The sequence below is a fragment of the Acomys russatus genome, chromosome 25 (assembly GCF_903995435.1).
Source record: "Acomys russatus chromosome 25, mAcoRus1.1, whole genome shotgun sequence".
Lineage (NCBI taxonomy): Eukaryota > Metazoa > Chordata > Mammalia > Rodentia > Muridae > Acomys > Acomys russatus.
Genome location: NC_067161.1, coordinates 49,913,372 through 49,926,706, shown reverse-complemented (window position 1 = coordinate 49,926,706; position 13,335 = coordinate 49,913,372). Strand labels below are relative to the sequence as shown.

Sequence of the window (13,335 nt, the reverse complement as noted above, 5' to 3'; positions counted from 1 at the left end):
TCATTCCCCGCATGTCTCACCCCACGTTGTCGGCTTCAGATCCACAGGAAAGTGGCCCAGATCTTTGTCACCATGCACTGGTCGGTGGCTCAGTACTCCCAGAAGATGCTGCTGGAACTCCGGAGATATAACTACGTCACGCCCACAAACTACCTGGAGCTCGTGTCTGGCTATAAAAAGTAGGAAACCAAGAAACAAGCAGGGCTGGGGAGCTGGTGTCTTTTGAAGGTGTGGAAAACACTGGGGATCTGGCTGAGGGGACAGGCTGGAGGATGTAGGCCTAAGGTGGGATGGCAGGTGTGCAGAGAGCCTTAGGTATTCCCTGGGAGTCAATGAGAGGTAAGACCCCTGTTGGGAAGGCCATTCCTAGAGTTGCTGGTTGTGTCCCCTAGACTCCAGCGTTTCTCATGCCCTGTCTGTCCTTGTGCCTCGGGATGATGTTTCACTGTGGTTTTCTGGCCACAGTTTACCTGGGAGTTTATCATAATGTCTGTACTCCTTTCTTTCTCTTTGTCTCCCAGACTGGGTGTGGACACAAGAGCCTATAAATTTCCCCGCACTAGGCAAGCTGACATAGTAGGGTTATAAATCCAAGAACAGCCTGGCTATGTACAAGGACCCTGTCTCCAAAATACACAAAGGCTGGGAGTGGTAGCGCACGCTTTTGCTCCCAGCAGAGGCTGGTAGATTTCTGTGAGTTCAAGGCCAGCCTGGTCTACATAGTGAGGTCTACATACACAGGCCAGCCAGTGCTACATAGTGAGACTCCTGTCTCAAAAAACAAACAAACAAACAAAAAATAAAAACACACAAGCCGATAGGGCCAGAGATATAGGTCTGTATGTGTGTGCCTTAGCTGGGTTGATTTCCTTCCACCACATGAGCCCTGCAATGGTGGCGTACGGCTGTAATCCCAGTCTTTGGGAGGCAAGAAGGAGCAGGAGGATCAGAGGCTCGAGGCCCACGGGGGCTCCAGTTCAAGGCCAACCAGGGCTACGTGAGCTCCAACCTCAAAGCAAAATAGAGCCAAGAGGGGAAAAGTGTAAACAGGCAGAGCAGACAAAACACAAAAATCCAAGCGTTGTCCCTCCTCCCACTTCCGACCCCGTGTGCTTCACTCTGAGCGTCAGCTCTGTGGGCAGCTCCCCCCGCAGTGACCGTGTGTCCTGGCAGTGGGTCTGATCCTGCGTTGCCCACTTGGAGCTGGAGTCAGGTTGAGGCCTCAGTCCCAGTTTAGATATAGGCTCTAAGCCCCATGCTGTTTGGCCTGAGTATCTGTGGGCTCCTCGATTTAGCTGAGCTGTCCGTCTGTCTGTCCTCAGCTTAGCTGGTTTGTAGAAGTCGGGGAATGCTGTTGCGGGCTTATTATAAAGGATAATTTTATCTTTGGGGCGGGGTGTTGAGACAGGACTTATCTGTGTAGCCCTGCCTGTCGTAGACTTGCTTTGTGGACCAGGTTGGCCTGGAACTCACAGTGATCCACCTGTCTCTGCCTCCCAAGTGCTGGGATTAAAGGCGTGCGCCACCACGCCCGTCTATTTGACTTTTCTTGAGACACTGTCTCACACACATAGCCCAGTCTGGCTTTGGACTCGCTATGTAGCTGACACTAGCCTCAAATTCATAGCGATCCTCCTGCCTCAGCCTCCCCAGTGCTGTGATGATGCTCCACACCTACCGGAATGGATATTTAATCAAAGCTGGAAAAAGAAAAAGCAATATCTGCCAGTCAGTGGTGGCACACACCTTTAGTCCCGTGCATTGTTAAGCACCTATGTCCTAGGCGCTATTTTACAGTAGTGCACCAGCCCTGCCTTCCTAGACATTCACACCAACGTCCTGCCCTTTTCTACTTGCCAGTCTTTATACCCACAGATAAACCCAGATTTCTAGCTTCTCCTTAAACAGCAACAATGTAACAACACTGGGGGAGCCGCTTTGGGGTGGGTTCATGTTTTCTGGACTGTTGCAGTCTAGCTGCCTGCTGCGTGGTAGGGGCAGTCAGTGCGAGAGTCCCATGTAGAGGAAGCAATGTGTCAAAATGGCGTTTAGCAAGCTGATTTCAGCCGTGGTGTAGGGAATGAATCAGAGGGTAAGAAAATCCGTGGAGCCGGATGGTGGGGGCTCACGCCTGTAATCCCAGCACTCGGGAGGCAGAGGCAGGCGGATCACTGTGAGTTCGAGGCCAGCCTGGTCTACAGAGTGAGTTCCCGGACAGTCAAGGCTACACAGAGAGACCCTGTCTGGGGGTGGGGGTGGGAGACGTATAAAAAAAGAAATGATGTAGACCTGACCAGGCCATGTGCCTTCTGTATGTGAGGGCAGGAAGTGGCCACAGAAAGAGAGAGTGACTGAGATACTCACGCAGATTAGGGTAGGACACCTCCTTCCTGGGTGGCCACACACGCCACCCACCGCCCGCTCCTGCGCAGGCTTCTGGGAGAAAAGCGGCAGGAGCTGCTGGACCAAGCCAATAAGCTTCGGACTGGATTGTTTAAGATCGATGAAACCAGGGAGAAAGTGGAGGTGATGTCGCTGGAGCTGGAGGAAGCAAAGAAGAAGGTGGCGGAGTTCCAGAAGCAGTGCGAGGAGTACCTGGTCATCATCGTGCAGCAGAAGCGGGAAGCCGACGAGCAGCAGAAGGTCACTGATCCCCTCGGGCTGCCCGCTCCTCCAGGGGCCCCCCGCCGCCCCCCAGCCCCCACTGCCCGCTCCCCCAGCCCCCACTGCCCGCTCCTCCAGCCCCCCCACCACCTCACCCCTGCCGCGGTTTTCTCATCCACCCTTCTCATCAGCCCTACGGCTCCCACCTTTCTTTTCCTCTCTAGGCCGTCACTGCCAACAGTGAGAAGATTGCCATTGAGGAGGTCAAGTGTCAGGCACTGGCTGACAACGCCCAAAAGGATCTAGAGGAGGCGTTGCCCGCCCTTGAAGAAGCCATGCGGGTACCAGAGGCTGGCACTACGTGGTGCCAGGCGTGGGAGTGGGGCCAGCCTTCTTTGGCCCCGGAGACCCTGGGGTCGTGGGGGAAAGGTGGCCCCTCAGTTGGCCCTGTGTCCAGGAGGGGTTGTTTCTGGCTGAGTTCTCCCAGGGCACCCCTTTTCCGCAGGCCCTGGAGTCCCTGGGGACGTGGGGAAAGGTGGCCCCTCAGTTGGCCCTGTGTCCAGGAGGGGTTGTTTCTGGCTGAGTTCTCCCAGGGCACCCCTTTTCCGCAGGCCCTGGAGTCCCTGAACAAGAAGGACATAGGCGAGATCAAGTCGTACGGCCGCCCCCCTGCGCAGGTGGAGATCGTGATGCAGGCCGTCATGATTCTGCGAGGCAACGAGCCCACGTGGGCAGAGGCAAAGCGGCAGCTAGGTACGCTGAGGCAGTACTAGAGGGTACCTGCGTCTGTCGGGTGTTGATTGATCAAGTGTAGCCCAGCAGGCCTTCAACAAGGGCCGACTGAGGTTCTGCAGAGGCCTTCAGGAGCACGGCGCTTAGGAGGGGAGAGAAGACCTAATACGCACCACAATCTTTTAGGAGTGTGGAGCAGAAACTGACTGCTCTCACTACAGTCAAAAAAAACCGATATTTTTTGTTTGTTTGTTTGTTTTTTGAGACAGGATTTCTCCTGTAGGCCTGGCTGGCCTTGAACTCAAAGATTCGCCCACCTCTGCCTCCCAGTACTGGGATTTTTTTTTTTTCCATGCCAGGCCAAAAAAAAAAAAAAATTGATCTACAGCTGTCAGAATGCATGCAGGAGCCAAGGATGGAAACACCTTCGTGCCCCGCGGGGAGGGTAGAGACTGAGATGAGGCTCTTCCCTCTCTGTCTCTCTGCGGCTCTATTGCTTTTTGTGTGTGCGTCTCTGACTCACTCCTTTACTTTCTCTGCATATATGTGCCTGTATGTGGGGTGTGCTCCTGTGTGTGTGCTTTCTCCTGTGTGCAATGTGTCTGTGTTTGTATGTGTGAAGGCCAAAGTTGGTGTCAGGTGTTGTTTCTCAGGAACCACTCAGCTTTTGTTTGGTTGGTTTTTGTTTGTTTGTTTTTGAGACAGGGTTTCTCTGTGTAGTCCTGGCTGTCCTGGACTCACTCTGTAGACCAGGCTGGCCTCAAACTCACAGCAATCCACCTGCCTCTGCCTCCCGAGTGCTGGAATTAAAGGCGTGCGCCACCACGCCTGGACAGCTTTTTTAATTTTTGAGAGCTATGCCTAGAGAGGAGATGGCTCTGTCAGTAAGCCAGGTGTAGTGGCGCACGCCTTTAATCCCAGCAATCAGGAAGCAGAGGCAGGTGGATTGCTGTGATTTTGAGGCCAGCCTGGTCTACAAAGCAAGTCCAGGACAGCCAAGGCTACACAGAGAAACCTGTCTTGAAAAAACAAAACAAACAAACAAACAAAAAGCAAAACAAAACAAAAACAGAAAACAAAACAAACCCCAAACCCCAAAAATATCTGGCAGTTTTTGTCCCCCAAAGTGCAAAGCACATAGAAGGCTAGGTTGGGTGACATAACTGAGTTTGTTAAGGGAAGGGAGTAGGTGATGAGGCTGGGGAGACTGCGGAGGCCCTGGGGGCTGAGAGGATCCCAGGCCGGGAGCAAGATCAGAGGGGTACCCATGCGGCCCCCTGGCCGAGGCCTCACAATGCCAAACCACAGGGGAACAAAACTTCATCAAGTCACTGATCAACTTCGATAAGGACAACATCTCGGACAAGGTGCTGAAGAAGATCGGTGCCTACTGCGCCCAGCCGGACTTCCAACCGGACATCATCGGCCGGGTCTCCCTGGCTGCTAAGTCCCTCTGCATGTGGGTGCGCGCCATGGAGGTAGGCGGTGGGAAGTGAGGGGGGTGGGGTGGGCAGTGGCTGGCCTGAGTCCCTGGAGCCCGCCTGTCTTCCCACAGCTGTATGGGCGCCATGGAGGTAGGCGGTGGGAAGTGGGGGGGTGGGGTGGGCAGTGGCTGCCTGAGTCCCTGGAGCCCGCCTGTCTTCCCACAGCTGTATGGGGCGCCATGGAGGTAGGCGGTGGGAAGTGAGGGGGGTGGGGTGGGCAGTGGCTGCCCTGAGTCCCTGGAGCCCGCCTGTCTTCCCACAGCTGTATGGGGCGCCATGGAGGTAGGCGGTGGGAAGTGAGGGGGTGGGGTGGGCAGTGGCTGCCTGAGTCCCTGGAGCCCGCCTGTCTTCCACAGCTGTATGGGCGCCATGGAGGTAGGCGGTGGGAAGTGGGGGGGTGGGGTGGGCAGTGGCTGCCTGAGTCCCTGGAGCCCGCCTGTCTTCCCACAGCTGTATGGGCGCCATGGAGGTAGGCGGTGGGAAGTGAGGGGGTGGGGTGGGCAGTGGCTGCCTGAGTCCCTGGAGCCCGCCTGTCTTCCCACAGCTGTATGGGCGCCATGGAGGTAGGCGGTGGGAAGTGGGGGGGTGGGGTGGGCAGTGGCTGCCTGAGTCCCTGGAGCCCGCCTGTCTTCCCACAGCTGTATGGGCGCCATGGAGGTAGGCGGTGGGAAGTGAGGGGGTGGGGTGGGCAGCGGCTGGCCTGAGTCCCTGGAGCCCGCCTGTCTTCCCACAGCTGTATGGGCGCCATGGAGGTAGGCGGTGGGAAGTGAGGGGGTGGGGTGGGCAGTGGCTGCCTGAGTCCCTGGAGCCCGCCTGTCTTCCCACAGCTGTATGGGCGGCTGTATCGCGTGGTGGAGCCCAAACGGATCCGAATGAATGCGGCCATCGCCCAGCTACAAGAGAAGCAGGCTGCCCTGGCTGAGGCCCAGGAAAAGCTTCGGGAGGTGAGTCCTCCCACTGGTGCTCCCTGGCTCTCCCTGCAGGCCACCCCTCTCCCTGTCTCAGACATCTTTACTATCTTGTTTGTCCACCTAGTCCCGTGCCCAACTCCGCTGTCCTACAGTACTGAACTGCCTCTGTCCCGCTCTGTGGCCTGTTTGCATCTGTCTGCAGCTTAGGAGCTTGCATAGGGCGGGAAGGGCTCCTAGGGTCCTGCTGTCGCTGTGGGCCCACAAGTCTTTTCAGAGATAGACAGAGTTGGTCACCTCTGTCACAGTGTTTGGAAGTAGGCTTTGGGATATTGACTGATGGCATGCAGGTGGAGAGTCAGTCTTTTCTGAAGGGAGGCAGAGAAGGAGTGGGAAGAGTGGAACTGGGGTCGGGGGAGGCACTGGGAGGAGGGAGGAGGGGGAACCATGACTGGGATGTAATATATGAAAGAAGAATAAAGTAAAAAAAATTCTTTTCTACCTTCTGCTCTGTAGCCTCCAACTTCCCTCAATTTTTATAAAATCTTGTTCTTCCAAAGATGATCTATGATAACGTCAGTGCACACACTCACACACACACATGCACACGCACACACGTGCACACACTCACACACACGCACACGTGCACACACACGTGCACACACACGTGCACACGCGCACACGTGCACACACACGTGCACACGCGCACACGCGCGCACACACGCACACACGTGCACACGCGCACACGTGCACACGCGCACACACACATGCACACGCACACACGTGCACACGTGCACAAATACACATACATACTTGTGGCAGTCTGAGTGAGAATAGCTCCCACAGGCTCACATATTTGAACGCTCAGGAACTAGGGAGTGGAACAGTTTGAAAGGAGTAGGAGGACTGGGAGGTGTGAGGTGTGGCCTTGTTGGAGGAAGTGTGCCGGGGGCAGGGGCGCAAGCGTTGAGCTTTCCAAAGCCCATGCCAGAGTGGGGCAGTTGTGGCACACGCCTCTAATCCCAGCACTTGGGAGGCAGAGGCAGACGGATCTCCAAGTTCAAGGTCTACAGAGTGCGTTTCAGGACAGCCAGGACTATATGAGAAACCTTCCCTCAAAAAACTAAAACCAAACCAAACAAAAACAAAAAAACAACAAAAAAAAATCCCAACCAAACCAAAAGCCCACACAGCCGTCAAACAGTAATTAAGACAGCACACAGTACACTTACATTTATTTTAAACATTATAGATATTGTTCTTAGTTTGCCTCTGGGTTAGTTACCACAGAGCTGGGCTAGGCACCATGTTTGTTACTCGTGATGACCTACCCATAGCTGGTCTCTGTCCTTTCCCGTCACAGTCACTTTTATTGTCAGAAGTACAGCTGCCCTCAAGACTTCTGGTTCTTCCGGTACAGAGAACCCACTCTATTGTCATAACCTTCTCCTGTCGTGCCTCCCTCACTGTCTCTTTTCCTGGAGGTCACAGCCACAGGTGAGGCAACCCACTTGGAAAGGTTTCTCATGCAGATGAGTCACATCCTGGGCCAAGCAATTAAGTCGGTCCTTTATATTTAAACAATGGGACCTTGGGAGTTTGCTGCCAATGATTCATTCCCTGGACAAACATAGAGTTTACAGTGTTAGGACTTAGTGGGTGAGCCTCATGTGCTCCAGAGCAAGGGCTTGTTCTGGAGGAAGCCGACAGGAGAGCCGCCTGCAGCAGCATCTGAGGCAGCATGATCATCTGGCCCCAGATATCCAAGCTTAGCCTGAGCAGCGTGGTAAGGCCCTTGTCTCAAAAACACAAAACAAAAGATGGGGAAAACAACATTTCCCCCTTGATATTGATAAAGGTTGTGAAATTTAAGAGTCAAGTGTTTTGTTTGCTTGCTTTTTAAAAATTTAACTTTTTATTGATTCTTTGTGAGTTTCACAGCGTGCACACCCCAACCTCTTTGTCCCATCATGTCTGCCCTCCAACCTCGCAACCTCTCCCCAAAAGAAAAATAAACAAACTGTGTGGAAGCTGTGGTGTCCCACAGTGCGTCCCACAGTGCGTCCCACAGTGCGTCCTTCTGTCCACACTTCTTCACTTGCAAATATTCATTGCAATGAGTCATTGGTCTGTTCTGAGGCCTCTGGCTCCTGCTGCATCATCAATACTGCATCTATCAGGATGCCGTTGCCATGGCGATCCTACAGCTTTTGGTCTATAGGGCCAGCCCCTTCTCACATTTCCAGGATCTGTAGGGCCGGCCCCTTCTCACACTCCCAGCAGTTCATAGACTCAGGGTAGGTGTTGAGGTGGGCCAACTCAAAGCCCTGGGTCTTGGCCTGGGTGGTAGCTGAGCTGGTCAGCACACCAGCTTTCCTGCACCCACACCACTGCCCTGGCTAGCTCGCCCAGAGCCTCAGCCAGCAAAGGGCTGAGCCAGATCTCTCTCTCTGACACCCTTGAGGCAGAGTTGCCGCGTGGGTGCTGGGAGATGAATGTGGACCCTTCTCAAGATCAACGCGCACTCTTAAACGCGGCGCCGTCTCTCCAGCCCCTGTACAGTTGGTCTTAGGTGGTATTAAATGTGTCATCAGTGGTGTGCAGCCATGATGTTGCTGCTATGGAAACGCTAAGGTCCTTTTCACCTGGCTTCCTCTGTTGTGGCCATGGGAGCTGCTGCTGCTGCTTCTTCTTCTGGAAGCTGAGGCTGAGGAAGACTGTTTCACAGGGAAGGCTTTGCTGCCTCCCATCCATCCTCACTTGTGTAACCCCAGCTGGCCTGGAACTATCTATGTATCTCAGGCTGGCCTTGAACTTGTGATCATTCTGCCTCAGCCACGCAAGTACTGGATTTACAGCCATCCCCCGCCCCCCCATGCTTGACATTCCACCTTTACCTGGGAAACTTTCTTCTTCTTCCTTTTTTTTTTTTTTTTTTGGTTTGTTTTTGTTTTTCGAGACAGGGTTTCTCTGTGTAGCCTTGGCTGTCCTGGACTTGCTTTGTAGACCAGGCTGTCCTCGAACTCACAGCAATCTACCTGCCTCTGCCTCCTGAGTGCTGGGATTAAAGGCGTGCGCCACCATACCCAGCTAGAAAACTACTTTTAACAGTTTGGAATGGAAGTTGCTGTTGGTGCCACCAAAGTCAATGTCTGGGAGTCTCGTGGGGAGCAAGCCCTCTGCCACTCATGTTTTTTGAGGCGCTCTTGCCAGCTTCTCTTATGGGGTTCACTTTTGTTTTCCTGCTGCACTGGAGGATGAACGCAGAGCCTGGTTCCTGTCCCCTCCACCACTGAGTTACCTCACAACCTTGGCCTCTGACGCGGCTTATCATGTTTCCAGCGCGTCCTACCCTCTGCCTAGCTCTGACTTTCACTACCAGGTTGCTTCTGGGCACTAAGGTGAGGAAGGAAGAAAATGAAGCTCACACATGCCTCACTCCACTTCAGTCTGTAGGACTATTCTCATTTTTATTATTATTATTATTATTATTATTATTATTATTATTATTATTATTATTATTGTTTTTTTGAGACAGAGTCTCTCTGTGTAGCCTTGGCCGTCCTGGACTCGATTTGTAGACCAGGCTGGCCTCGAACTCACAGCGATCCACCTGCCTCTGCCTCCCTAGTGCTGGGATTACAGGTGTGTGTCACCACGCCCAGCTTGATTATTCTCATTTTATACTTGAGGGAAGCAAAGCCTTAAAAACATGAATCGTGTGCTGTGAGTGGGCGCATAGCTGTATCTGGAGGCCAGAGGACAGGTTTCTGGAGGCCAGGCCTCCTCTTCTGCCTTTGTAAGGCAACTGGCTTTTGAGCTTCTGGGTGATTCTCCAGTTCCTGTCTCCCAACTTTCCAGTAGATTGCACCTCTCTCTCTTTCTCTCTCTCTCTTCCTCGTGTGTGTGTGTGCGTGTGTGTGTGTGTGTGTGTGTGTGTGTGTGTGTATGTGTGTACAAGGGAACTGGAGTTCAGAGGATTAACTCAACTTCACTGGCCCTCAAAGAGATTAATTGACCCGAGGGCAAAGTCAGGGTCTGACCTAAAACAATCTGCCCCTTGAGTCCGTCGTGTTCGGTCCCTGATGGATGTGCCCATCATTCCTAGGTGGCAGAGAAGCTGGAGATGCTGAAGAAGCAGTACGATGAGAAGCTGGCACAGAAGGAGGAGCTGCGCAAGAGATCTGAGGAAATGGAGCTGAAGCTGGAGCGAGCAGGCATGCTGGTGTCGGGCCTGGCTGGCGAGAAGGCCCGGTGGGAGGAGACCGTGCAGGTGAGCCCGGCCCGCCCCTGCCCCAGGCAGCCCTCAGGGCCCCAGACATGTGTCCCCAAGCCCACAGAGACAACGGTCAGGGCAAACAAGGGCACCCGGGCCTAGGAAATGCAAGAGTAGGCACCAGGGGTCCCCCCCTCCCATCTCACATTTGATGAGAACACACGAGGAATGGTGTCCTGACCGCCAAGGCGGGTTCCAGGAGGGGACTGGAAGGTATTAGGCCTCTTAGCAACAGCTTGTCTCCTGAGTGATAGCAAGCAGGGGCCATCTTGTCTCTGGCTGAGATCTTATCAGTGGATAATTAGCGTGTGCATTGCTGTCAAAGGTCAGGACTCTTATCTCAGAGCGCAGGGGTTTTGGGAGGGGAGACCGGCTTTGATCTGGACCAATATGAAAGGCAGGCAGGCAATCACTTTGGCGATCTCCAGAGGTCTGCGCTCCTAGGCACTTACACCTCCCAATGCACCGCAGGGCCTGGAGGAGGACCTGGGTTACCTGGTGGGTGACTGTCTGCTCGCTGCTGCCTTTCTGTCTTACATGGGACCCTTTCTGACCAACTACCGGGATGAGATCGTCAACCAAATCTGGATCAAGAAGGTGAGACAGTCCAGGGGTGATAGAGGGGCACTTGGGGTGTGCTCAGGACGAGGTGTGGGCAAGAGACAGAGTTGCTGTGCTGTAGCTAAATTTTGGGGTTCTTTTCTCCTCAGATCTGGGAGCTGCAGGTTCCCTGTTCACCCCGCTTTGCCATTGATAGCTTCCTGTCCAATCCTACCAAGGTTCGGGACTGGAACATCCAGGGGTTGCCCTCGGATGCCTTCTCCACTGAAAATGGCATCATTGTCACCAGGGGCAACAGGTGAGACCTGAGCAGGGAGGGAGCGGCAGAGCAGGGGCAGAGGCCGTCATCTGACCGGGGCCTCCCCTCTCAGGTGGGCCCTCATGATCGACCCTCAGGCCCAAGCCCTCAAGTGGATTAAGAACATGGAAGGGAGCCAGGTATCAGGTGGGGTCGCCCCACGAGAGTCCCAAGCCTCGTCTTTTCCCAAGGTCTGTCCTCGGCTGTCGCGTTCCTTCATGTTGCGTCTACCCATCCGCCTGCTCTCCAGGGCCTGAAGATTATCGACCTGCAGATGCAGGATTACCTTCGAATTCTAGAAAATGCCATCCAGTTTGGGTTTCCAGTGCTACTCCAGAACGTGCAGGAATACTTGGACCCCACGCTCAACCCAGTGCTCAACAAATCGGTCGCTCGAATTGGTCAGAGCCCTGGGCTTGCTGTGGGCTGGGCCTAGAGACCAGCCAAGCAGGACACTGGGGTGGAAAGTGGGGCCCTTGGCCTGTGTCCCATGCATTGGGCCCCAGTGGAGCCTTAAAGGCCGACAGGTGTCAGCGGGGAGCGGGGCAGCCAGGGTCCCTGACAAAGGTGTCAGCGGGGAGCGGGGCAGCCACAGCTGATGATCTAAGACTCTTGCCACAAACAACCCTTTTGTGGATGCAGGTGGCCGGATGCTGATGCGCATTGGTGACAAGGAGGTGGAATACAATCCCAGTTTCCGTTTCTACATCACCACCAAGCTCTCCAATCCCCACTACAGCCCAGAGACCTCGGCTAAGACCACCATTGTCAACTTCGCTGTTAAGGAACAGGTGGGTAAGGGCCGGCGCTGGGTAAAGCAGGGAGGGCTGGAGAGCCTGGCCAAACTTGAGCGAGGCCGTGAAGGATGGAGTCTTGGGAACTCTGAAAGGGTGGCAGGGGCAGAAGCCACCGGCCCGGGACCCTCACCCCGAGTCTCGTTTTCCTCAGGGTCTGGAAGCCCAACTGCTAGGCATCGTGGTTCGGAAGGAGCGGCCCGAGCTGGAGGAACAGAAGGACTCGCTGGTCATCAATATCGCCGCGGGAAAGAGAAAGCTCAAGGAGCTGGAGGACGAGATCCTGCGGTGAGCCGCCCCCTAACCTCCATGCCACCCATCGCATCTGCGCCCAGTGGGTACGCAGCCAGTCTCCTGCGGTGAGCCGCCCCCTAACCTCCATGCCACCCATCGCATCTGCGCCCAGTGGGTACGCAGCCAGTCTCCTGCGGTGAGCCGCCCCCTAACCTCCACGCCACCCATCGCATCTGCGCCCAGTGGGTACGCAGCCAGTCTCCTGTGGTGAGCCTCCCCCTAACCTCCACGCCACCCATCGCATCTGCGCCCAGTGGGTACGCAGCCAGTCTCCTGTGGTGAGCTGCCCTCCCCACCCCCACGCCACCCAGTGCGTCTGCACCCAGTGGGTACACAGCCAGTCTCCCCACAGGCAGCTCTGGGGACCAGCAGGACTCCTTTTCCTCCAGTAGAGCCTTCAAAGGCCTTCAACCACGGCCCGCATGCTTCCTCCTAGTTTGCTGAATGAGGCCACAGGCTCTCTGCTAGACGATGTGCAGCTGGTAAACACCCTTCAGACGTCCAAGGTGACCGCCACGGAGGTGACCGAGCAACTGGAGACCAGCGAGACCACAGAGATCAACATTGACTTGGCCCGAGAGGTGACCTTCTGTCCCCTCCAGTCTGGTCCCTGATCATGTGACTTACATCAGCTTGAATGCCATTGACTTGAAGCCTCTTCCTTCCTGAGCTCTTGGTTGGGCCTGCCCCTCTGTGGCCGCTATTCGGACCAATCAGCAATACAAATAACGACATGGTCTTTAGTATTTTATTTTTAAAATATGTATTTATTTACTATTCATACAGTACTCTGTCTGCATATAAGCCAACAGGCCAGCAGAGGGCGCCAGATTTCACTATGGATGGTTGTGAGCCACCATGTGGTTGCTGGGAATTGAACTCAGGACCTTTGGAAGAACAGCCAGAGCTCTTAACCTCTGAGTCATCTCTCCAGCCCTGGTCTTTAATATTTTAAAGCTTAGGCCTTTAGCTGGCCAGATTCCCAGCTAGAGCTTAACCCGACCAATCCTGGCCCTATGTCCCGACACGTGGCCAACTCTACCTCTCTGCTCCTGTTCACCTCCATGTCCCACTGGAGAATCTTCCTGCCTTTGTAGACCAGGCTGGCCTCGAACTCACAGCGATCCACCTGCCTCTGCCTCCCGAGTGCGGGGATTAAAGGCGTGCACCACCACGCCCGGCCTCTTCCCGCTTTTTCTATCTTCTCCAAGAGCCCCCCTCTCTCTCTCCTGGAAGTTCCACTTTCCACTTCCTGCCCAGATATTGGCCACCAGCTCTTTATTTCAACCAATAGGCAAGTGAGAAAGAAGGGATTGTTTAGGAACCATAAGACCAGCGATGGGCCCCAGGAATAGCCATGCCGGGTCCAGCTAGGTCGGTCGGC

At 54.6% G+C, this 13,335-nt stretch overlaps 1 protein-coding gene across 1 annotated transcript in view; it reads left to right on the top strand.

The window, feature by feature from the left end:
* The window catches only part of Dnah2 (dynein axonemal heavy chain 2), a 100,183-nt gene that overhangs the window by 74,344 nt on the left and 12,504 nt on the right, over nt 1-13,335 (top strand). Inside the window, exons 58-71 of the mRNA XM_051167293.1 lie at nt 40-179; nt 2,433-2,643; nt 2,829-2,945; nt 3,216-3,357; nt 4,645-4,814; nt 5,648-5,764; nt 9,837-10,001; nt 10,476-10,601; nt 10,715-10,863; nt 10,937-11,003; nt 11,114-11,264; nt 11,506-11,654; nt 11,812-11,945; nt 12,388-12,532. Coding sequence (XP_051023250.1) covers nt 40-179; nt 2,433-2,643; nt 2,829-2,945; nt 3,216-3,357; nt 4,645-4,814; nt 5,648-5,764; nt 9,837-10,001; nt 10,476-10,601; nt 10,715-10,863; nt 10,937-11,003; nt 11,114-11,264; nt 11,506-11,654; nt 11,812-11,945; nt 12,388-12,532 — 1,983 coding nt within the window. The remainder of the gene's footprint in view (nt 1-39; nt 180-2,432; nt 2,644-2,828; nt 2,946-3,215; nt 3,358-4,644; nt 4,815-5,647; nt 5,765-9,836; nt 10,002-10,475; nt 10,602-10,714; nt 10,864-10,936; nt 11,004-11,113; nt 11,265-11,505; nt 11,655-11,811; nt 11,946-12,387; nt 12,533-13,335) is intronic.